Source organism: Fusarium oxysporum, chromosome I (genome assembly GCF_013085055.1).
Source record: "Fusarium oxysporum Fo47 chromosome I, complete sequence".
NCBI classification, from domain to species: domain Eukaryota; kingdom Fungi; phylum Ascomycota; class Sordariomycetes; order Hypocreales; family Nectriaceae; genus Fusarium; species Fusarium oxysporum.
The window spans coordinates 174,175-197,152 of NC_072840.1; the positions used below are offsets into that span (position 1 = coordinate 174,175).

The window sequence follows — 22,978 nt, forward strand, 5'->3', positions numbered from 1 at the left end:
GGAGGTCGATATTTATTTCAGATCGCGAAGTTTCTGTAGACTTGCGTGTCTGAATAGCTGTTGGTCATACTTCGACGTGATGACTGCAGTTCAACCTTGTCTCAGCCTCGATGACATGGAGTACGGAAAGGTTGCAGCTGAAGCTAACAGTACAGTCCACAGCTTTCTTGCAGCACTACTCGAATTGGGAGCTAGCACTCCTTTTTCTGCTTTTCATTTTAAGTTAAATTTCCTTTATTATTAAACATTGGACCGCAGGAATTACGTTTTAAGCTGCTTACACAGAACAAAGGACGTGACGATGCAGGCAACTAAGCGACTACCAAGGCCAAATCCTCAGCCGCGGAATTCCGCGGAGTTCTCCGTCTATAAGCAAATAGACTCAAATGTCTGGGCACTTTCGAAGAACTAACTCGAGCGGCCTCTAGTGATATCATTAAAGCCGAAGGGCTGCTTAGCGTGCCCAGCAATCTGGCGGAAGACGCGGTACAGCAATCAACGGTCAACCTGCAGTTCAAGCCACCCTCAGGGGAGGGGTCCGAGAAAGTTCGCCCTCAAGTGACAAATCCCACCCTACAATAGACTTGGGGAGCGTTTTGATCCTATCAGCTACTTGTATTCACTCTCTTGCCTCTGGGCCTTGCACTGCTTTACCCTCAAGGGCACCCAAGGTCCTCCTCCCTACCTCCTTGACAAGAATGATTCAGTTCGGTTCGCGAGAGATGACCCTGTTTGAGAACTCCAATCACATACTATTGAAGATGAAAGCACCAGTGGCAGCATTCCACTTAGACGATTGGTCAGACTTAACACGTCACGCTCTTGGCGTCGGTGGTATGATAGGCAATAGCGCAGTATAGCGTAGTATAGCGCAATATGTCATGTTGGTTCACGGCGCGGGCCTCGCGTTGACCAGGGTAAGGGTGCCTGCAGCAGCTGGCTTAAAGATGGTGCAGTCCGTAAAATATCGGGGAACCGATACCGCGTGAACGGCACCCAGTGGATTAAATCACTCACTGTTTGGATCGTCAAGGTCCAAATCGTTTACGTGCTAGATCTAAGACACTTTTTACTTAACCTAGGCCAATTGAGTTGACAGTGAGACACAGAGGCTTGGCGCACTTGTAAACCACTAAAGGCTGACGGCAGAATGACGTGGCAGACGACGCCATTTTAGCCAACAGAATCCGAACTACTGTCATGCAATATCAAACTCAGTTTGTTCCTCAGATAGCTGAGCAGTTGGTAATTTGCCATGGTGGGTGTGGAGTAGCTGAATTTTTGACAAGGGGTTCTATCATGTCAGACGACAGCCACGCGAAGCTAGTTTGTCGATCCCGGCACTATTTGACCCAACCGCAATGGCAAGGCCCAATATTTCCCTGATTGCCTACTCTTGCACTACCGACTGGGCTCTTCTCATTGGTCGTTGTTCCAGGGCATAGCGGACGTGCTGGATCGATCGAGGCAAACAATAGTTTCTTGGTAGATTGCGCTCTGACCAGTGATCTATCAGATATACAGTGGCACGACAAGATGTCTCAGTTGGATTATGGAGAAAGTGAAATAGTTTGGGACGAACATGGTAAGTATTGCCTCTTTGGGAGCTGAAAATACCTCATTGCTTCTTAATCCGTGATGATCCGTTGATTTCTGACACCTGAACGTCAGCCGGGCGATGGAGGTGTTCTTGCTGCGGCCCTAGACGTGACAAGGATTACACGGACCTAGGACTCTGGATGACATTAGACACACGGCAATCTGCTTGTTGGTTCATACGACAAATAGAATTACGGGGCGATCTACAGTACAGAATGCCATCTCAGCCCAACCAGGTTATCTTCCAAGACGCGAGGACCCGAGCGCAAGGAGCTGCGCCATGCAAAGCAACCATGCCAGCACTACCGTGCATCCAATGACAAACACTACAAAGTACATGAACTCAAGGGGTCTCTCAAAGAACCACAAACGCCCCTCGGCCCGGTCATTCTTCTCCTTTCCTTGGATCCGCCCATCCGGAACGTATTTGAAATCAAGGATGGAGCCACCTCCGAGACCTTGGTTACTGTGGATTATAGCGTTATGCAGCCCTTCCCGACAAAGATCAATCACCTTATCGTCCAAGGCAGGGATCCATCGCTGCAGGCTAGCCAGACTCCACACCAACCAGCAATGGCCTCTGAAGCAGGCATATGAGTACCAGCTGGGCCGTCCCATACCAAGTTGGTCGCAGATCTCGTGGCCATTCAAGACGCGACTAGCAGCCTGAATGAAACCATCCGAGATGTTCATGGGTGGTAGATCCTTGAGGGCCTCAACGAAGTTGTACCCAATGACAACGGAAGTGGGTGTCACAAGGAGCTCGTTATACGCTAAGCTTTCCATCACAGCCTTAGCTTGAGTTGCTGTTGTGAAGTACTCTTGAGGCGCCCCAATAACATGGGCCACGTACCGCCAAAGGGCGATGTAATCTTCGACTTCCTGTTTCTCGGGGGTAATCCCCATAAGAGGGAGCTGAAGCCAAGCGTGGTTGCAGCTGAATGTTGCAATGGCATGTATCGAATCAAGGGTGTTGATAGGAATGCCATGTGTCTCTTGGTCGAAGAACCGGCATTTCGATGCGGCAACTTTGAGGATCTGCTGTCTGACCATGGAGTGCAGTAGACGGACTCGCACAATCGATCTATGCCCTGGTCCACCAGGCTTCACATGATCAAGAGAGTGGGTGACTTGAAGAACAAGTTGAAATGTTTCAAGCAGTCGACGTCTCAAGACACGAGTGCTGAATCCACCAGTACGAGCAAGTACTTCGACGACGCTGGTAGAAGCAGAGTTCTCACCAACAAAACCTTGGAAAGCAAATCCGATGAGGTTTGCGAGGGCATAGCGGTAGAAGAAACGCTGTCCTCGAGCAATCTGATCCCAATCTACCCAATAGGGGACAGTATGGACCTCGGTCCAGAGCTGAGAAAGCACTTGGCTCTGGTCCTGGTGATGAGAAAGTGTTTCGAACAAGTCTGTTCTGTCGACTTGGTGGCCTTCTTTCTTTTGCTGAGCGTGGATTTCTTGGATCTCTTTGACAGCAGCAGCTCCAAGTTCGTCACATTTGTAACGTAGAGGGTCTGTGTGGGATTTGGGAATGTGATCATTCGTCCATGTGAAAGAGTGGTTTCCAATGGTTCGAAGCTCTTCCCGAGTTGCGGGTTGCCCAAAGAACTTCATAGTGAGGTGGATGAAAAATTGATAAAAGTTGGAAAAAGGAGACTTGGAACTAAGTTGACGTTCCAAGAGAGCAGCAGGACAGACATCCTTCAATTTAAGCTGGGGATGTCCAAGTGTACCTGACAGCAAGATTTGGAACGCCTCCTCCCGTTCCTATCCCTTGACTCAAAAGGTACATCTCGTAATATTGCTGCTCGGAGGTTGTTTGGGATCCGCCGGCTTTCTCCATGGACCATTCGTTGAACCACACGATCAACATGACAAGGGGGTGGTTTGCTGGTGGATGCTTACTCTTAGTCTCTCACTCCATGATTTAGATCTGAACCATACCCACGGAGTGTGTGGCTCGTCTGCCAATAATTCGTAAATAGGACCCCTGTCCGCCCATCACCTGGTATGATATGCTCACCCTGGCTGGCTCCAATGTCTGGGAATTGTGATTCCATCATGGCTTAGTATGTGTTTAGTCTCAAGCTGAAAGAAAATGGCGCGGGATGAAGGGAAGCTGGCTGATTGGAACACCTACGAGGCTGGGTGTCAGAACCCTGGCGTTCTTTGTTTTCTTTGGGATATTTGAGTGCTCGTGACGCCCAGCAAGCCTCGAGCTGATTTCTGCATGTCAAAGAAAGTTGTTGTTCCCTCCCCCATCATTCCCTCCCCACAATCTGTACCTGCAGCACCCGCCATGCAGGTGTTCACTACCAAGATGGAGTCGAGAAGAACTGTCATTCTTCCCGACATGTTCAAAGGCTTCGTGGTCGAGACTCCGCCTATGAATCCCAACTATGAAACAGTCAAGCCCATCTCCGAGAGGTGGCTTGCAGAGTATGCCCGCCCTCCACCTTGGTACATGCCATGCTGATGCACTATTAGGAAGTGTTCCTTTTCACCTCGAATGAAAAAGAGGGTTGAGTTCTGCGACTTTGCCGTATTCATTTCTATCGCGGCTCCTGATGCTCCATTCGACAAGCTCAAGACGATGTGCGATTGGGGGAACTGGGTAAGCGAACCATGTCTCCGTTTGTATTGCTGCTCTCTGACATTTGTTCCAGGTCTTTCCTTTCGATGATAGTATGTGCTACCATTCACTTTTGTTGTTAATTGCGGGAGCTAACAATGGCAGTGTTTGATGAAGGATCATTGAAATCCGATCCGAAACGGTCGCAAGTCGTTATTGATAGTCTCATGGCAGATATGCTGGACAAGACTTATACTAGGACAAAGAGCGCTGTAGTCCAGGCTCATGACGACATTTTTCGAAGGGTGTCACAGGTAAGTCCAGCTCAATGGCATGGCGATGACGGTAGTCTGACACGTGATCATGATAGGGCTCGACTGCTGGCAAGTTTCCTTAAGCTGATCTTGACGTGGACCTCACTAATAGCTTCAGGTGCCCGGAGAAGATTTGCTCTTGCAATGAAGCAGTACACAGACGGAGTAGTCCATCATGTGAAACAATTTTCTACAAATAGCATTCCTAGTATCCAGGAGATGCTTGATACAAGGCGGCTTTCATCGGGAGTGACGCCTTTGTATCATCTGATCGAGTATGCCCATGATATCAAGTTGCCAGATGAAGTATTCGAAAACCCCATTATCCAGAGGTTAGAGCTTCTGGGTGCGGACTTTGTCTTACTGTAAGAGCTACCCATTTTTTGTTTTCGTTTTAAATAACTAACCGGCACGTAAGGTCCAATGACATCTTATCCTACCGGAAGGAAGAGGTAAATCGGCCCATTCATTGCATATAATATTTCAAATCATAGAAGTTAATATGACGCAGAATGACGACTGCCCTTTCAGCATGGTTGCAGCTTGTCGAATGACTGGCCAATCTCCACAAGAGGCATTCGATACTGTTGGGAACCTTCTTGAGGAAAGATACCAATATTGGCAGAAGGCAATTGAGCAACTGCCAAGCTGGGGACCTGAGATTGACGCGAATGTCGCTCGCTATATCCAAGGCATTCAAAATGTCGTGCAAGCCAACATCACGTGGAGGTACGAGATTGCTGCCGAAAGTGAAACCAAATTAAATGCTCACATGCGACAGCTTCCGATCGGGGAGATATTTTGGGAAACAAGCTCCCGAGATCCGACGGACACGAATGATTGATGTGATGGTTAATCCGCCGTTCTTACAGGCGCGACAGCTTCGATCTGGTTGGTCAAGAATGGTCATTGGGTCATTATTCAGACGATTCTTTGGATCATTCATTATTTGTTTTATGTTTATTTTTTATTTTACTATTTTGAAGGGCTGAGGGGAGTCACGGACCCGACTACTTGGAACAGCTCCTTCGGCGTTAAACCGGCTGTAAATATTGAGTTTAGACTGAATAAAACATCAAAGCTGAGACAAATGATGAGCTTCGTGATCAAAATTTATCAGTGCGCCCGACCTACTTGAAAAAAAAAAAGCGGACAGCGGGAACCCAGGGCAGGCTTTCAGAAGCGAAGAGTCTGTCTGTCCAACTGTAAAATGCTTGTGTGTCGCTGAAAATCCCGCTGTCCAGGGAGAGCTGACAAGCTGATCACTTCCCAATTGTCCTCTAGCCTGCGACATGGGATGCATGTCAGTGGGGATTGAGGGCTTCCTTCGGGCCAATACATTTCTTATTTCCGCCAGCTACTCCGTCCCTGTCAGCAACTAGCCAGTGAGAACCATTCTGCGAGGAGGGGACATGGGAAAAAAGAGCGGGATTCCGTTTTTTGTGTCATGCTGTTGGTGAGGCCCGTATTACTTCAACTTATGTATGCACTCTGTCTTCGGGCGTCATGCCGAAAGCTTTCGGCCGATGTATTTCGGCCACCACCGACTTTTTACAGTACAGTACTCCGAAAATGAATCTGTTGTCTATATCATAAACCGATACTGATGTCCAAGTTTACACTTTCGCTGACTTTTTACTTTGGGGTATTTATTTAAAAATGTCTACCAAACCGCTGACTAAAACACCTACCCTCAAACGGTCACGGGTCCAAGCAGAGGACCAAGATAGCAATTACGATCCCTCTTCGGAAAACACAGGTCTCAGCCATTTATTACATACAGATGAGGGTTGTCTCGACGATGGATTTTCCTACTCACTAGTCAGTTCACCGCGCCTGATAAATAAAGTCGTAGCGATAGTTCTGGCTGTATCTAACCTCGTTTGCAGCATAATAACAAGGACCATCATGACCTAGCAATTCTAGATGCTAGCGCTGACTCGCAATTACGAAATGCACTCCGCTTGCTCCCTGCCAAGCCTCAATTGGGTGAGCATCTCATAATCTGACCTTGTTTCACGTCTAATAATTTCTCCAAGACGCTCTAATTGAAGCGTTCTTCAGCAACGTCAATCACCATTACAATTTCATTCACCCACCAGCCTTCATACGGCAATACGTCAATTGGTCGTGCAGAAAGCAACAACGATGTCTCCAGGATCTTCAACTTACTACCCTCATCTTCATGATGTGCGCTTGCGTCACTCAGCATCTTGACCTTGATTCGCAAACAACACTGGGCATCCATCTGGCCCAACCTCCAAAGGATGTTTCTAAGGCTTACCACGATGCTGGAGCAAGGCTTGCTGAGGCAATACCAGCTGGGTCCTACCATCTGATTAATCTTCAGTGGAAAGTCCTTTCTATCTGCTGGTTCAAAGGCGAAGCAAAATTCACTGAAGCCTGGCATACAATTGGTCTCGCTGTGCAAGAGGCATATGAGCTGGGTAAGTCAATAGCAGGAATAAAACAACCAGGCTCTTACTGAACATATTATCTATGCAGGACTACACAAGTCGCGACACAAGGCGACACATGATATTGAGGTACAGATTGGTCGGCGAGCCTGGCGTGTATTGTACTGCTGGAACTGGTACGTGGATACTGGAGAAAGATGGCAAGTCGTGTTCAATGGCTAATATCACACAGGCAATTATCGTCAATACTAGGTCGGCCATTCATCATGAACGACATCGATTCAGAACCTGAACTACCCGACCTGAAAGGTTCAGCGCCAACACCAACACTCCATATCAAGCTTCAATACCAACTCATATCTTCTCTCGCCAAGCGCTGGCAGACACCACAGAACATCAACTCGCCATCCAAGGTCCGGGACTACAAGAAGATGGTGGAACATCACGTATCCTCCTTTCCAGCTGTGTTTGCTCTAAGCGACCCAGACACTTCGAAAGATGCTGAATGGCCATGGGTCGTGACGCATCGCTACTATGTCCAGACAATGGCGTACTTTATGATTCTCCAGCCATACAAATCCTACTTACTGCATCCATCGACAGATTTGTCTGTACCCGAGATACAGCAGCTACGAGCGGAAGCGGTAGAGTGTTCTCTGAAGACGTTGCAAATCGCAACTCAATGGGCATCTCGAGTCTCACAAGGTGATGGGCAGTTTCATCTTGTTGTCTTGTGTCTCTTTGATACAGCCGCTTTTTTATCCATGTCTCTACAAAGGGATCAAGTGAAGAACTTCCCTCAACGGATCAAAGTAGTCGTTGCGGTTAATGAGGCTGTTACGACACTGAAGGAACTGCAGGCAATATCACGGGGAGCTCAATCGTCGTACGGCCTTTTATGCAAGATTCTACGGAAAATGGATTGGAATGCCACGAATAGATGAGAAACTTAATGACTCACGATTTATGTCACGTATTTTAATTGAATTCTGCACCCAGGTGTTTTTATACCACAAGCAATCAATACTTATGAACTCTCAAGCCTCTCCGTGATCAAGCATGTCATTTCCCGTCAGCCCAGAATCTCTCCAAAGCGTCTTGTCGAACTTCATATGCCCAGTGGTGGCACGTCTGGTGCACTACAGGGCTCACATCAACATCATCTTCTTCTCTGCCATCGTCCGCGAATACCGTCCGTATCCCCAAAGTCACGTATTTCTTGAGCAATATCCGTCGCCAACGACCCGTCTCGCCAACGCACTTCTTCCAACGACTGATCTGACGCTCGTCATCAGAACATCGCCGGCCCATCCAAAAGCGACAATACCATTGAAACCAGCCCCGAACATCGTACTCGTGGGCGATCCAGCCAGCTGCTTCCCATTCTTCAATGCTTTGCCCGCATGCGACGCCGTATTTGTTTATCTCGGGGTTGTATGTGTCGCTGATGAGATATTCATCCACGTTCAATCCCGCAGTCCATGAGGATGGTAGCTCTCTCCAGTCATCTTGTATAGTGATTCCCAGATGTTTTGAGAACAAAGGCCGCCAGTAAGAGCCGCCAAAGCTTCCCTCGCGGATGATCTCTTCTGGGGATTTGTTGGGCCGGAAGTCAGGATTGGAATCAAAATGAAATGCTCCAGAAGCATCGCGCTTCGGCTCATCAGCTTCTGGCTTCCATCTTGTCCACCCGTCGATAACGGATTTGACGTCTTTGGGGTTTTGAGGGTTTGATTCAGCATCTAAACTTGTTGATTGCACAACGTTGTTGTAAACTGTCCGTTTCTTTTTGGTGGTTCTCGTGGATGTTTGTGATACAGATACATGATCTTGATCTTCATTGTAACTCGGTTTCGTGCTGGCTTCCGCTATGCGCCTGGACTGTCTTGTAGGCTCGCGTGGTGAACTGGCCTTTCGTTTTACACTTTTGTTGGCGGGCTTGGATTGAGAATCGGCTTTGGGTATGGGATTCCTGAGTTCACTGAGAAGCATCTCATTTTGCTTGATATTCTCTTGTCGCCTCGTTGCAAAGTCAGCCATCGTGATATTTCAGACGCGTTTATGGTGATATCTACGCGTGAGAGACGTCAAATACAGTGGAAGGTGGATGTTGGAGGCCTACGTCATAGACCTGAAGTTGCGACATGCCAGATAAACACAGTTAGCGTCAAGAGCTTCTGCATATGTAGGGTAGGTCTATAGTGATTTGTCGACCTAGACTAGTATTAAGCTGGCTCTTAAGGGCCTGCATTAATAAGAGCATATAAAATTCAATAATAAGGGATTAGTTAAATGCAAGATAAAGGAAAGGAATACTTACCTTATCTAACACTCTTAACCTCTTGTTCTTTTTATTCCTTTCTGCCAGCACTGGTGAATATACAATGTGAGTAAACGGACTTGTCGGAAATAATAAGATAAGATAAGATAAAGTTGATAACGAGACAGCGGTTTTTAGCCGCAATCGCGCCCATTAATCATGAATTTATGCCGTCATTTAAACAAATAATAATAACATTAAGCTTACTTTTTAGATGTCGGAAACGTCGGACTTATTCAGGGGCCGAACTGCCAAAATCACCTCAGCCACTCTCGTATTGTCTATTTATAGCCATTTCGTTTAAACCGCTCGCCCATCCGCCATTGTGTGGCTGAGGCCATTGGCTCGAACGTAATAGCCCCTGATAATTGTCTTGGCAAAATTCTATTCTTAGTCAAGACTAAAAAATTCATTCTTTACTTGAACTAATTTCTGAGAGGCCTATAATGATTATTATATAAACTTACAACCTCGTGTTAAACTCGCTCATTTTAGATTCACAGCACCGCATATCATCTTCCAATGTCCTCAGAAAACATCGTGTTCGACCCACGTGGCGATGTCAAGCTTTGCGTTGGACAAACAGATCCTGTCACCTTTACAGCCTGTTCGAGAGCTTTGGCTAGAGCATCGCCAGTCTTTGAGCGTATGCTCTTTGGGTTGTTCATGGAGTCGAAACCAACAAATGGTGAAGACTGGGTTGTGGAACTCCCAGAGGACAAGCCAACAGCATTATCCATCTTTCTACGAATATCACACGGCCAATTCGATCAGATGCCCAGGACGTTATCGATAGATGACCTGTACGACCTTACGGTGTTATCAAACTACTACGATGGCACACATATGCTGGAACCTTGGGTAGGAAGATGGATGTCTTTGGTGGAGGATGACGCAAAGGCGTCAAAAGTGTCCATGGCTAAGAGCCTATGGATAGCATGGGAATTTGGCCGAAAAGACTCCTTTTGTAGAATAGCAAGAAGAATGCTCATGGAATCGGATGGCTCCGAAGATCCCCATCTCAGAATGCAGCCAGATATTATAGGTAAGCTTCTGATGCACATCAATAAGACAATAACTAATTCAGTTTCAGAGCGAATATCCGCAAATCGTCTCATGACCATCCAAGCACTTCTAGACGTTATAGGAAGACTCGTCAATGATTTACTCGTCGTTGATGAGAAGCCCCGCTGGTGTCGACATGCAGAGTGGATGGGGCCGCATCGCTGTGAATCCATGATTCTGGGTTCAATAACGTTTTGTCTTGCGCGAGGGGGTTTATGGCCCTTACCCCAGGCAGAAGATGTGATGGACAGTATCGTTGGCCTGCGTCGTAAGATGACAGGGTTAGTGGTCCATGATATTGGAAAGGTTGATGGGCTTGATCATACACACTGCAATCCAGGGCCGTTCTTACTGAGTGAAGTGGAAAGGGTCTTTATTGATATTCGAAATCCTGTCACCAAAGACGACTTAGAAGCGATGGACAAGCAGTCGAAAAGACTTACGAAGGCATGACAGAAAGACGAAAATGATAGATCAAGATCTGCTTTAGTCACTTATTAGAAACTTCTAGCTGGCCGAAGCAGAGTAGCTCTCTAACAGACGCTTTAAGATAACCGGTGCATCCATCCGTTCCATCATAATCTCAACCATACGGAGTCCCGACCCGTACTTAAAGTCGTCCTTGGAGATGATTTCCATAAGTTCCCCCAAGGTTGATGCCCTTGCCGTCATTGTCACGTACGAGCCATCGTTTGGTGCACCAAAGCAACTTGGGGCTTCGAAGTACCTCCGCGGCGCGATATCGTTGTAGACCGCATCCTCGCCATGCACTAACCTTTCAATAGTATCGCCATCATTGTTGATAAGGGAGATAATCATATCAAGCCGCGTATAAATAATGGTGCTGAGCTCCCGGGCCGTCATTTGGAAACTCCCGTCGCCCTCAAACAGAATCGTCCGTCCTCGACGAGAACTGTCCTCAGCTATCAGGTCCCTCTGCGCGAAGTCAACTCCTTGAGAGGATCCGAGCATGTAACCGATCGAAGGCCATACGCCCGAGTTGATCAGAGTCGTTTGCCTCGGTAGGACAAAGCCGCGGCCGCCTGTACTTGGGGTGCCGGTCTCGGTCATGATGATAACTTCCGGCTCGAAGAACTCAGAGATTCGGTTCCAGAATGTGTCCTGAAGAAGAAGATCAGCCTTCTGATCTCGTGGTAAGCTCACGAGAAGCGCCGGGAGGCTAAGCACCACCGACCGCCACAGCTTGTATACAGGAATCGGCTAGCAGTGAAGAATATCGATATTCTATTCGCATGGCTCTGGGGGTGGAAAGATAGTCACTTTGAGTAAAAAGGATGGAAGGATAAGCTATACCGTATGCTAATTCAGCAAAGCTTTCAGGCTGTTAAAACCACCTGAGGCATAGGCAGCGCTTAAAAGTGGCGGAAAGAGCTTAAAAGGTCGTTTTATAGAAGCTATTAGATGTTACCATACCTACAAAGGTAAGGATTTATGCATAAGGATAAAGAGACTAAGGAGTTTGTTTAGTGGCCTAGCCTTTACCTTAGACTGAATTCATACTATAAACGATTGCAGCAACTTGGCTCCCTTGCATGGCCACTACTAATTTCTAATATCAAGCATTATCTGAGTAATGGTTAGGAATTATCACCAGGCTACTTTACTAATAGTTATATGCCATATATTATATATCTAGAATAGGAGTTGCTTTGTATTTCAGAGAATGAGTTGTTCGTTAAGCTGATTAGCCTGTGAGATCAAAATTTGGCTTCATCATCTGGGAATATAATAACACCGGCAGCCGCAGTCTGTGAATTTAATATTTCTGCACCAGATCTACTTTTTAATGCTAAGAGGTGGTGTGCGAAATGGTGAATGTATGCTAAAGACGTTTAAGGAAAGCGACTTACCGGGCGAATGCGCCTCTTTCCTCTGAAAAGCCCTTGAATAATATGAACTTCTCTAATATCACTAGCGCAATTCACATCAAAAGAGCCGAAATGATACTTCTAGAAGACTAGAAACCGACTCGGATTTGAATCAAGAAGGTAGTGATGCTTATCAAGTCACGTTAGATGAGGGAAGCTTCGGAATGAAGTGGCAAGAATATGTAAAAACAGTCCGGGCCATCGAATCTAATATGCGAGAGCTCATCGCCTAGCATCAAGGAAAAGAAAAGAGATGGCCAGGAGTATATAATAATCTATTGAGGAAATTCCATTATAGACTACAGTAAGTTGAGTGAACAGCGCCTTGCATACTGTTACCAGGAAGTGTTCCGTAGCGACGGCTATTTCATGAGAGAGCATGACCACCTGGCTTGCCACGAGATGCTATCGAAGCGATTGATTCACAGCACCGTGCCATGGAGGAGATCATTATTGCATCACGGAAGCAGGATGAGATAGGAAAGGATATATTATTGAATGGCGCGGAGTAAGAGCTAAACGTCGACAAAGACAACGACAACGGTGACAGTGATTTCGAGCAGAAACACGCCATTCATACATTTTACATCTCCCTCATCTGCTATATTATCAGAAGCAGGCCATTCTGATCAGCCATATTAAGCTTTTGTGCCATAATTAGCCAGAAGAAGAACCTGACATATTCGCAAGATAGTAAAAAGTATATATTATATACTTAATATAAGCCAGCTAACTTTAATAATAATCTATTATTACTTATGTAGGTAATTTAAGTTATTTGAATGGAGACTGTATCTATCCGTAGCACCTAGGCTATAACAAGCCTAGTCTACTAAAACACAGTAGAGTCATCAATACTTACTAAGTCCGAATTTTGTTTCTTAAATCCGAAAATATATTACCACTTTCAGACTCTCCCCTCTCCCCCTTTCTCCATCATTAACACATATCACACTAGACTACAATGACAAGAAATACACCCTTGCCTTTCGCTACATTAAACAACAGCGCACACCTTGTACTCCTTTGCAGTGCCAGTCCTGGACTGACGCTATGACGGACCCGGATAATCTAACTTGCCGCTACTGTCGACGATCGTTTAGTCGTGAAGAACACGTTCAGCGACACGTTCGAAAGCATTTAGGCCTGCGCCCTTACTCATGCGCCGTCTGCTCTAGGCAATTTGCAAGAAGGTAAAGCTGCACTAGATATCACTTGGCAAGGGCGCCATAGCTGATGTGATTGACAGAGATATACTAAAGCGACACCTCAACACTCATGGGCTGTCGACTGACCAAGTCCAAGCTTTCTCCATTTCAAGTCTTGGCCATATTCCGCACGCATGTGCCAATTGCGCCAAGTCAAAGCAGAAATGTGATCGAGCTTCACCATGCGGCCGTTGTCGACAGAGAAAACTTCAGTGTGAGACACCGCCGGACAGCCACTGGGGGCGATCCGAGCCTGAGAATGTGGCTGTTGAGCGGCTTCGTGTACCTTCAGAGCTAATCTCTGGATACGAAAGCGGGGTACATTCCACTATGGAGACTCTGGGTTTGGGGGAAACGCAAGATATGAACCGACATCATTTTGAAGCCAGGCCTTCACAAAATCCTACACCATCATCTGGGCTGCAAACTTCAGATATCGTCATGGATAGTCCTGAAGCACCTCGTACTCACTACTTGGGCCTCCATGCTGATTCAAATGATGGAACAACTGAGTCGGAGTCCCAAGTTATGCCGGGGGGCTGCCGCGTATCTCATACTGATCATACGGCGCAGCGTCGGGCGGCTACTGAGGCTGAGTTATCGGCGGTAACGGACGACCCGGCAAATTCGTGGTTCTACCCCTTCTCAGTCTTGGACGACACTGAAGATTGGCTTCCACGACTTAGTCCGTGGGAGTATTCAGTTGATCCAAGGTTGGATACCCCGCCATGTGACGATTCAAGGTCTGGAACGACCAAGCCTCAGGCTCACGCTGAAGCAGATCACGTATCGGCTCCCCAAGTCGGCCTCGGCAGCCATTCCCCAACAGACTTACAAGAGTCCACAAACGCAGAAGGCTTGTCAACGGTGACCCCAACGACACCATACGGCATGGTAGGAAGATGTGGGAGAGCTTCTTCCCAGCGCCCGATATACTTTCCCAAGCTGCTTCTGAGCGACGTTGATATTATCGCCGCAGAGAATTACTATCATGTGCCTGCGCTGTCGGACGAAACTTACCAGAGAATGCGACTCTTCTTTTGCAGCCTTCATAACACCTCCTCTTATTCCTCTGAAACACAAGAATTTCCTGACATTGATGTACTGAACTCGTTCATGCAGCTTTATTTCGAATATGTAAATGCACAATTTCCTGTCCTTCATCTTCCAACATTTCAACCATCTCCGAAGTCCTGGATGTTAGTTTTGGCAGTTGTGGCAGTTGGCTGTTCTCATTCTGCCATCAGAAACCAGCACGAATTCGCAGTTCCGTTGCGAGACCTACTGCACCAAGCCCTGGTGGTAAAGGTCAGTCTTCCCTTGACCACGAACCTGACTTGAAGGCACTCACCTATTTGCAGCTCCTCGAGGGACATTGTATTGATGGCGATCTCGTTTTTGGGCAAACCGTGCTTCTACATCAGCTATTAATGGTGTTTAGTGGTACTACTCGAGCAAGCCTGAAGTCACAAAGCATGAAAAGTATATTAGTAACAGTGTTCCAGCCGTTCAATTCCGGCGATGGTTCACTTTTTCATAGAACCAGGACTCCCTCCTCTGCAGAAGGGAGCTGGGCGGAGTGGGTTGAGCATGAGTCGTGGAACAGGCTTATGTACTTTACTTGTTGTAAGTTTCTCTCAGCCCTAGGACGAATAACCTATCAATCACTGGTTCTTACGTTCTGGCTTGTAGACATAGAGTGCTTGCAGTATGTTATCTGGGAGCTCTCCCCAGTGATTTCAAGTCAAGACATTCGTTCCCCAATTCCGGGGGATGAAGCGAGATGGGGCTCAGCTACAGCGGACCAGTGGGACCAGGAAACGCAGCGGCTGCATGGTAAGCAAAGCTACTCCGCGATTCAGAACCAAAACTAACTACCCAAAGATTCGCCTAGCAACTTTCCTCTCTTCGATCTACTCAACAAAAGCACCACCGTACAAGAAACAATAGAAAGGCTACAAGGCTCCGCTCGCCTCGTTGCAATGACTTCAGTCTATGTGGAGGAGAAGAGACTATTAGAAGAAAGACACTCTTGGCTTTTTTGTGGTTTACAATCTTCCGCGGTTGGGCAAGGTCAACAGTCCACTGGAACGTCAACATCAGACCAGCTTATGAGACGGCAACTCGACCAAAAGTTTGAACTCTTCGAAGGCCAACGGGACCCTTATGCTAACACCATCCCTTTGGCTTTAACTCACTTGAAGACCTACCATCTGCTATCGCTCTTAAGGCGTGTGCCATTGAGGTTTCTCTACATGTATTTCGGCTGGATGACGACCCGACGAGGAACTCAAACTGCCAAGGAAGAACTCTCACGGGTCATCATGAAAGACAATCAAGGCGCCCGGGGGGCACTACGACACTCGGCGATTCTTTTCAGAATAATACGTACGCAGACTACGACGACATTTTTTGACCCTCACTCGCTGCTTATCGCCTCGCTTTACATACGAGTGTATGTGGAGCTGGAAGATACCCTATCGAAAGAGATCTCATCTAACGTCGGACCTTCGTCGTCAATCGGTCGGCCTCTCCGCATCGACCAGGATGTGGAGGCGGATTCGTTACACCAGTGGATTAGACTAGGTACAAGGGTTCCCTTACATATTGCTGGCGTTGGGATCCTCGATGGGGTCGAAAGCGGTACAAGGGTTTTGAAGGAGGCCATACGAATTCTGGAGCGGAGGACAGAATGGAAAGTGCTAAACATATCGATGATCAAGGTTCTTCAGCAAGTAATAGATGGTATACCACCAACCATCGATGCTTAGATTGCAGGTATAGGGATGACGTCTAATATAAGTAATTAATTGTTGCTAAGTATTATAGAGTATCTTATACTGTATTTTATATTTCACTATATTATCTACTCTTAGTACCACTTTGACATTCTCTACTGCCTCTGCTTCAAACACTCTGGGCTATCTGTAGCGCTAGCCTCTTACCTTTAGCGGGGTAAATCGCTCAACATAAACATTACATTGTATTCTTTAATGAGCGTTTGCTACTTGGGGATTATGTGATTAATAAGCTTGACAGCTCACTAACAGTTAAAGTACTGAGAACAATGAGATCAAGCATTAAGTATAGTCCCTTTACCCTCTAGGCGCCTTGAATCCACTACATGGTTTTCAATGTCCCCCAAACCTTGAAATTCATGCTTGAAGTACACCACCTTCGTCTGGAGGAAATTCTCCACCGAGTACATATGCATCTCGGATCCGATGCCAGACTGCTTCCAGCCTCCAACAGGCATATCAAGCCCCTTAAGTATCTCGTCAGGAGTCATGTATTAACGGTGGGAAATTGGCTGGGGTATACCTGTTCAGGAGCTCCACAGTTGACTCCAGCGATTCCGGCCTCAAATGCCTTGGCAAAACGCATAGCGCGGGCAAAGTTTGTCGTATATACAGATGCTATAACCTCTAAGTTGGAAAGATGCACGATATAGGGTGGTCTCACATATGACTTACCGTGAAGGCCATACTGCGTATCATTGGCGATCTCAATGGCTTCTTCCTCTGTCTTGAAAGAATTGACAATAACCGCAGGGCCGAAAACTTCTTCTTGGAAGATTCGTGAATCTCTGCCAACATTCTTGAAGATAGTTGGGGGAGCAAAGGCACCCTATGTAAGAATTAGAAACTCATGTCCCCCTACATAGAGTTTGGCACTTTCGCCAAAAGATATCACACACATTGCCCTCTAGCACCTGTCCAGTGTAGACAAGCTCACCAGCCTGATTACCTTCATTAATGAACTCCAAGATATTTATCTGCTGTTGTTTGTCGCCTTGGGGACCTTGGAAGGTAGCTTTGTCAGTTAGGTCACCTATCTTTCGAGAACTCATTAATTTGGTAATCTTTCAAAGGTAGGTGTCAATGATAGATTCTTCAACCAAGATTCGGCTATTTGCTTCGCAATGATGGTCAGAGTTAACATAAAAGGAGATCCCAGTCCTAAGGTAACAGTTAGATGGCCTGCAAAGGTGGCTATAAGAAATAGTGCAGGAGTTTCACATACGCGGTTACAGCAGTATCAAGGTCTGCATCAACGAATACAACTGCAGGCGACTTGCCGCCAAGTTCCAGGGTCACATCCTCCAGGTTAGATGCCGCAGCTGCCTGGGCAACCTTCCTTCCGATCGCCACGGAGCCGGTGAAGGAAATTTCCCCAATACTCATATTCCAGGCAAGTAGATCACTGGTTCTTCCATCACCAGAAATAACATTAACAAGGCCGGCGGGGAAACCGGCCTCTTTAATGAGCTCGGCTACTTTCAAGACCTGCCGTGATACTGTTATTAGCTATCCTACTAGGACAAAGTTGCTGGAAAGTATAAAGAGATATATATACCGCAAGCAGGGCCTTCTCACCGGACTTGACGATGATCGCATTTCCAGTCACAAGCGCCGGCGCAACCTTTATGGCAAACATGATCAAGAGACATTCCAGGAGATAATAGCAACCACACCATAAGGGTGCTTCAGGGTTAAATTAATCATACCCGCAGTGTTAAGGCTAGACCTCCCATGAATTTGGAGCTCCATGTTAGCATATATCCTAAAGTGAGAGGCACACGCCCACGATATCGGAACCATAGTTTATTTTGTTGCATCTTGCTCGAGTTGCAACTGCAGCGTCCGATGAGCCTGTCCGATGCGACCTGCAGAGCATCCAACCATCCAAACCTCTAATATCGATCCTTATATGTTCATGTACGGGAGAGTGGAGGCTTGTGCTGCATTCTCTGGATTGTTACCTAGTTATATAAAGATCCTCCGAGGAGTGTTATTAACCGGCTAACTTTTGACAAGTAATCACTTATTATCGTGCACAATACAATATGACAGACAACGAAGCAACTCGCTCGGCTAATGACTGCTACAAAGGTCGTGCAGCTGTTCTCAAAGACTCCTATAGCGAGCCTTATTTGATTAATAGCAGAATCGCTGCAGAGGATGTAGGCCCCCTCGATGTACTGGTCCACATCCACTACAGCGGAGTCTGTTACGGAGATCTGCATTCCCGCGACGGCGGACCCTATGCGCCTTCACAGCCACTTCGGCCGCTTATAGGAGGTCGTAAAGGAGTTGGTGTATTTATCGAACTAGGAATTGCAGCAGGAGAAGTTAGCAACATCAAAGTCGGGGATGTTATTGGACTAGGATAGCGCCATTCCTCCTGTGGCAAGTGTAGACTCTGTCTTAAGGGTAATGAGAACTCTTGCGCAGATCAGGTCGTTAATGGATTACTAACTGATGGGACATTCAGAGGTACGTTAGAAGCAGGCTCGTAGTTGTATGATATTATAAGTTGACCCTCATCAACGGCAGAATACCTTGTTGCGCCAGCACGGCACGTCCTTCGCATTGCTGACGGCTTCGACCCTGCATCAGCTACACCCATACTATGCGGCGGGGGAGCCACTGTAGCTACCCGTCGCAGAGGAGAAGTTTCCGTAGGCAAATGGGTCGCTATTAGTAGTGCCGCTGGCAGCCTAGGTCATCTCGCCACCCAGTATGCAAAAGCCATGGGTGCTAACGTGGTCGCTATGGACGGCCCTGAGCCTGAGAAAAGGGAGTCTTGTCTCAACCTCGGCACAGACAGATACTTCGATTTCGCCAACGGCAATATTTGCTCAGAGGTTTTGAAAGTCTCCAGAAGATGAGTTCACACGACTCTCATCATAAATTCTCATCCTTCATCATATCTGTAAGTCAAAACAACCGCAAAAGATAATGTGTCGGCTTCAGCCTGCTCTACGAACCAACCTTTGCTAACCCTTAGTGCGACATTAGCAACACATTTGCATATTCTAGGCCTCGTGGCAATATCATCGCACTTGCACCTGCCAAACTTAAGTAAGTAGACTTTTGCAATCCCGCACCCCCGAACCCATGCTAATGGGTACGGGAGCTCATGAAACATCCTCCCAAGGAAGCGGGCAAATTCCACGTTGTGGTTAACGTAGTTAACCCGTTCTTTTTCGTACAGCTCAAACCCTGCACGGACTGCATGAGCGTCACGAAGGCCAACCCCATCAAGTGAGCAGGCAAGATGATAGCCATCCTCAATCGCCATGCCCATATCGCAGGCAGCATAAAGTGAGACAGGGTGGACAGCATCACCAACACAGACTACTCGTCCCTTGGACCATTTTTTCATCGAAGGTCTGTTGTAGATCTCCCAGCGAAAAATCTGGTCCTTGAAATCCGTCGCCTCGATGAATAAAGGCATAGGATCTGCCCAGTCCTTGAGAATGTCTGAGATGTAAACCTTAATTTCTTCTACCTTCCTGAGGAAGGGTTTCCACTCATAGACCAATTCAACAATCCACCACTCAAAACCCGGCTTCCCTTCATGACGCATGGGGAAGAAGCTTGCCTGGCGCTGTCAGTCATGCGAGACAAATCCGTAGTTTGGCCCGATGTGGCCAGGCACAGACTCGCATCAGGCAAGCCACACGCGAATGCCTACGTGGAAAATCCCAGGATCCCCGAAGGGCTGCCTGGAAACACCAGAGCGAACTCCATCAGCCTCAACAACGACATCAGCTGTGATTGTCGTGCTGCTCGCAAATTCGACTTCGACCTCATCGTCCCGCTCCGTATAGGACTCAAACTCTTTGCCTACTTGTAGGATGCCGTCAGGAAAGCAGCTGAAGCATTCGCTTATAGGCTGAGGCGCGCAAGACCCCGTAGTGCCACCCTTTTATCCCCATACGCTTTTCAATCTCAGGGTTTAATATGAGGTTTGTTCGCTCTTGGCCCTTGCTGTTCTTAAAGTAGGTCACGGTATAGGACCCGAGTTCAGCAACGCCCATACCATAGGAACGTAGAATGGCCAAGACTGGCATGCAGAGCAGGACACCATCTTCGAAGATGCGAACGTCGTAGCCCCGTCTAAGAAATGCAAGGGCAGTCGAGACACCGCCGGGGCCACCGCCCACGATAACAACGCGCTTGCCGGGACGCCAGGTGGGAGATGGAAGACTCATTTTTAACGAAATAAGGATTTGTTAATGGAACAGTTTGGAATGTGGAGTTGTGATGACGGTGAGTATATTGCATCGCAGATACATCACAATGGAGACATCTATGCTACTTCATATTCCTCATCGAACACATCTGATGGACAATCGCCCTCTCAGATCGGTATGAAGCCTAAGGCAAGACGTATATGGAGGTGGCGGTGGACCACCGGGAGTGAGTCAGCTGGGCATCCTGACACCTCCTTGGGAGAGCAAGTATGATCAGTCGCAGGTACTTAGTGAGCGTTGTTGGTGTTCGGAAGCCATGCGTACCAAGTCTTGGATTTATTCGCCAGTTGGGAACGCTATAGCGGCCTCTTCCTCATTGCTATCGATCATTTAATCGATAATACCATTATTGAGATGTATACTAGATACAGGCTCGGTGTTTACGCTACTTGAAACTGTATTAAGAATAAGGTGTTCTTTATGCTATGTTGCCTAGATCTATTTGGCCGAGATGTTGACAGGGCTCACACAACTGAAATGAAAGCCTTTGTAGTGCGCGTGCAATAGCTGTCAGGGATACGGCTGATGCAAAGCATTCCGCTCAACCCAACGGCCCAAAGCATAACGCTAACTAGCATTTAGAAGCGCGTATATGGGGCTCGCTCGGTCCGGCATTTTACAACTGGAATATGGAATTGGTCTGCCACGACAATCTTAGTACGCATGCCGCATAGTGCGGGCTTCGGGCTTGCACCACTCCCGCAGCATCTCGGGAACCCCCGCAACCTTTCCCATTTGGGCCCCATGTCGCGGAGGAACCCACCCCCGCAAATGGGGCAAGCCTACCGACACAAGGCCGACTAACTGATAGACAAACCGAACGTGATATCGCCAAGGATAACTCAATAGTGTTTTCTTTGAGCCGTATACAATTACGAATGTCCATTAAGTCCGTAGCAATATACGACATACCTAGCTCTGCCTACACCGTAGACAAGCCTTCTAACAATTCACTTTCTCATCCACGTCGTCTTCTTCATCATGCCATTCCTTTACAAGACTGCCCTTGTCACAGGCGCCACTTCCGGCATAGGGCGCGCCCTGACCGAACGTCTGGTCAACCATGGCGTCTTCGTTATCGCCGCCGGCCGACGTAAGGATCGCTTGGATGAACTTGTGAAGAAGCACGGCAAAGGCAAGGTTGCCGCTGAGGCCGTCGACGTGAGCAACCTAGCAGCATTGTCTTCATGGGCTGAGAAGTGAGTATATTCAGGTGGGAGTCTTGGAGTTAAAACGGCGATGCCCAAATATTTGCATGGCAACGAACTTGAAGCTGATTCATGTATATATAATAGACTGATAACCACATATCCTGCCCTGGATGCCGTTTTTCTCAATGCTGGCGTGCAGCACATCTTTGATGTTACGTCCCCTACTGCTTCCTCATCTGACAGTCTATCTCGCCTTACTGACGAAGTCACGCTCAACTATCTATCACCATTACACACCACCCTACTACTCCTCCCTCATCTGCGCTCATTAGCCGCCAAAGGCACTCCTACAGCTGTCATCCTAACTTCCTCTGGCCTGGCACTTGTCCCTATGCACCTTTACCCCAACTACTGCGCTTCCAAGGCTGCTATTCACTCGCTCGCCTGGCAGATCAGAACCCAGCTTGCGCTGGAGGCGGAAAAGACGAAGGAGACCAATCCGGAAGCGACCTCTGTTCGCATCATTGACATTATTCCGCCCGCAGTACAGACCGAGCTAGGCAACACATCTGGGGCTGCCCCGTTCGGTGTCCCTTTAGACCAGTATATTGAAGAATTGTGGTCAGATCTCGAAAAGGGCGTGGACTATGAGATTCTCGCAGGACATAGGGATGAGTTCCGCCATATAGAAGATGAGAGGAAGAAAGTATATGCCCAGATTGTAGAGTACACTAAGCACATGTCTGTAGACCATTAGGCCTTACCGCTAGTCCTATAGTCTGAAATCAACTCTAGAAGAGTTAATTTTTTAAACTAATTTAAAGCTAGTAGGGTTAATTAATCCCAGGGTAAGAACTGTAATACTAATTAAAATAAGGGTATATTTAAAATATAATATATTCTTTTATATAAAATATTATAAGGAGATATATTATATTATTAAATGATCTTATTATTAATAGAAATATAATTATTATTTAAGTCCTAGTATTTAAATTCTATTATTAAGGACTAAGCTATTTTAATAATTATAATAATAGCTTTAAACTTATAATTTAAATTATATAATATTTTTTTTTTTTAAAGTTTATAAGTTAGCCTTAAAGAATATAAATAAGTTTATTTAAATCCTAATATAATTTAGATATTTATTACCCTCCAAAAGGTAAAGTCTTATTAAGTTGATGTTATAATAATTAAGTTAATAATAAATATAAGGTATTAGGATATTATATAAATATAGAAGATAAGAACTTATAAATTATACTTTAGCTACTACAGATAAGATATCAAATACTTAGAGAATTTAGCCTTTAAGTAGGCCTATTATAGGGATAAGTAAGGCAGGGAAAATGGGAAGGTATAAGGAATAGTGAGGTTAAGGTCATAAGG

At 46.7% G+C, this 22,978-nt stretch overlaps 11 protein-coding genes across 11 annotated transcripts; 6 read left to right on the forward strand and 5 right to left on the reverse strand.

Annotated features, from left to right (window-relative positions):
* Positions 1 to 1,737: 1,737 nt before the first annotated feature.
* Positions 1,738 to 3,250, reverse strand: FOBCDRAFT_209881 (uncharacterized protein). Its single transcript, XM_031180349.3, has one exon. The coding sequence runs from the start codon at positions 3,220 to 3,222 to the stop codon at positions 1,837 to 1,839; it is 1,386 nt and encodes a 461-aa protein (XP_031041117.2). The 5' UTR covers positions 3,223 to 3,250; the 3' UTR covers positions 1,738 to 1,836.
* Positions 3,251 to 3,853: 603 nt separating this feature from the next.
* On the forward strand, positions 3,854 to 5,579 carry FOBCDRAFT_150896 (isoprenoid synthase domain-containing protein). Its single transcript, XM_031180350.3, has 9 exons — positions 3,854 to 4,047; positions 4,096 to 4,222; positions 4,275 to 4,293; positions 4,346 to 4,494; positions 4,551 to 4,563; positions 4,613 to 4,859; positions 4,913 to 4,946; positions 5,006 to 5,223; positions 5,276 to 5,579. The coding sequence occupies exons 1-9, from the start codon at positions 3,908 to 3,910 to the stop codon at positions 5,484 to 5,486; spliced, it is 1,158 nt and encodes a 385-aa protein (XP_031041118.3). The 5' UTR covers positions 3,854 to 3,907; the 3' UTR covers positions 5,487 to 5,579.
* A 570-nt stretch (positions 5,580 to 6,149) lies between these two features.
* On the forward strand, positions 6,150 to 7,926 carry FOBCDRAFT_209883 (uncharacterized protein). Its single transcript, XM_054702559.2, has 5 exons — positions 6,150 to 6,315; positions 6,384 to 6,483; positions 6,534 to 6,941; positions 7,000 to 7,087; positions 7,144 to 7,926. The coding sequence occupies exons 1-5, from the start codon at positions 6,154 to 6,156 to the stop codon at positions 7,853 to 7,855; spliced, it is 1,470 nt and encodes a 489-aa protein (XP_054558534.2). The 5' UTR covers positions 6,150 to 6,153; the 3' UTR covers positions 7,856 to 7,926.
* FOBCDRAFT_150901 (uncharacterized protein) lies at positions 7,927 to 8,995 on the reverse strand. The gene is made up of 2 exons (XM_031180351.3): positions 8,987 to 8,995; positions 7,927 to 8,931 (listed from the first exon to the last, which is right to left on the reverse strand). Exon 2 carries the CDS (start codon positions 8,901 to 8,903, stop codon positions 7,974 to 7,976), a length of 930 nt encoding a protein of 309 aa, XP_031041119.3. The 5' UTR covers positions 8,904 to 8,931; positions 8,987 to 8,995; the 3' UTR covers positions 7,927 to 7,973.
* Positions 8,996 to 9,672: 677 nt separating this feature from the next.
* Positions 9,673 to 10,750, forward strand: FOBCDRAFT_150904 (uncharacterized protein; the record flags this gene model as incomplete). The annotated part of the gene is made up of 2 exons (XM_059608355.1): positions 9,673 to 10,276; positions 10,325 to 10,750. The coding sequence occupies exons 1-2, from the start codon at positions 9,754 to 9,756 to the stop codon at positions 10,747 to 10,749; spliced, it is 948 nt and encodes a 315-aa protein (XP_059463708.1). The 5' UTR covers positions 9,673 to 9,753.
* Positions 10,751 to 10,803: 53 nt separating this feature from the next.
* On the reverse strand, positions 10,804 to 11,421 carry FOBCDRAFT_125486 (thiamine diphosphate-binding protein; the record flags this gene model as incomplete). The annotated part of the gene is made up of 1 exon (XM_031180353.3): positions 10,804 to 11,421. A coding segment is annotated over one exon (618 nt), but the record flags the coding sequence as incomplete, so codon positions are not given.
* Positions 11,422 to 14,509: 3,088 nt separating this feature from the next.
* Positions 14,510 to 16,164, forward strand: FOBCDRAFT_122532 (uncharacterized protein; the record flags this gene model as incomplete). The annotated part of the gene is made up of 4 exons (XM_059607756.1): positions 14,510 to 14,659; positions 14,764 to 15,019; positions 15,086 to 15,229; positions 15,278 to 16,164. 4 exons carry the CDS (start codon positions 14,510 to 14,512, stop codon positions 16,162 to 16,164), a joined length of 1,437 nt encoding a protein of 478 aa, XP_059463709.1.
* Positions 16,165 to 16,678: 514 nt separating this feature from the next.
* FOBCDRAFT_234902 (acetaldehyde dehydrogenase) lies at positions 16,679 to 17,830 on the reverse strand (the record flags this gene model as incomplete). Its single annotated transcript, XM_059609994.1, has 6 exons — positions 16,679 to 16,809; positions 16,867 to 17,020; positions 17,091 to 17,255; positions 17,292 to 17,352; positions 17,417 to 17,679; positions 17,750 to 17,830. The coding sequence occupies 6 exons, from the start codon at positions 17,828 to 17,830 to the stop codon at positions 16,679 to 16,681; spliced, it is 855 nt and encodes a 284-aa protein (XP_059463710.1).
* Positions 17,831 to 18,239: 409 nt separating this feature from the next.
* On the forward strand, positions 18,240 to 19,064 carry FOBCDRAFT_266344 (chaperonin 10-like protein; the record flags this gene model as incomplete). The annotated part of the gene is made up of 3 exons (XM_059611381.1): positions 18,240 to 18,548; positions 18,606 to 18,669; positions 18,730 to 19,064. 3 exons carry the CDS (start codon positions 18,240 to 18,242, stop codon positions 19,062 to 19,064), a joined length of 708 nt encoding a protein of 235 aa, XP_059463711.1.
* A 26-nt stretch (positions 19,065 to 19,090) lies between these two features.
* On the reverse strand, positions 19,091 to 20,393 carry FOBCDRAFT_234903 (uncharacterized protein; the record flags this gene model as incomplete). Its single annotated transcript, XM_059609995.1, has 4 exons — positions 19,091 to 19,252; positions 19,292 to 19,786; positions 19,862 to 20,054; positions 20,104 to 20,393. 4 exons carry the CDS (start codon positions 20,391 to 20,393, stop codon positions 19,091 to 19,093), a joined length of 1,140 nt encoding a protein of 379 aa, XP_059463712.1.
* A 1,023-nt stretch (positions 20,394 to 21,416) lies between these two features.
* FOBCDRAFT_122873 (short chain dehydrogenase) lies at positions 21,417 to 22,343 on the forward strand (the record flags this gene model as incomplete). Its single annotated transcript, XM_054702565.1, has 2 exons — positions 21,417 to 21,634; positions 21,731 to 22,343. 2 exons carry the CDS (start codon positions 21,417 to 21,419, stop codon positions 22,341 to 22,343), a joined length of 831 nt encoding a protein of 276 aa, XP_054558540.1.
* Between the last annotated feature and the right edge of the window lie 635 nt (positions 22,344 to 22,978).

Bases quoted from the DNA above. Each gene is read 5' to 3' on its own strand.
- FOBCDRAFT_209881 (XM_031180349.3), bottom strand. From the start codon at position 3,222: ATGAAGTTCTTTGGGCAACCCGCAACTCGGGAAGAGCTTCGAACCATT.
- FOBCDRAFT_150896 (XM_031180350.3), top strand. From the start codon at position 3,908: ATGCAGGTGTTCACTACCAAGATGGAGTCGAGAAGAACTGTCATTCTT. The intron at 4,860-4,912 runs GTAAGAGCTACC...CCGGCACGTAAG, and splicing joins GGTGCGGACTTTGTCTTACT to GTCCAATGACATCTTATCCT. The intron at 4,947-5,005 runs GTAAATCGGCCC...AATATGACGCAG, and splicing joins TATCCTACCGGAAGGAAGAG to AATGACGACTGCCCTTTCAG.
- FOBCDRAFT_209883 (XM_054702559.2), top strand. From the start codon at position 6,154: ATGTCTACCAAACCGCTGACTAAAACACCTACCCTCAAACGGTCACGG. The intron at 6,942-6,999 runs GTAAGTCAATAG...TTATCTATGCAG, and splicing joins GCAAGAGGCATATGAGCTGG to GACTACACAAGTCGCGACAC. The intron at 7,088-7,143 runs GTACGTGGATAC...AATATCACACAG, and splicing joins GTATTGTACTGCTGGAACTG to GCAATTATCGTCAATACTAG.
- FOBCDRAFT_150901 (XM_031180351.3), bottom strand. From the start codon at position 8,903: ATGCTTCTCAGTGAACTCAGGAATCCCATACCCAAAGCCGATTCTCAA.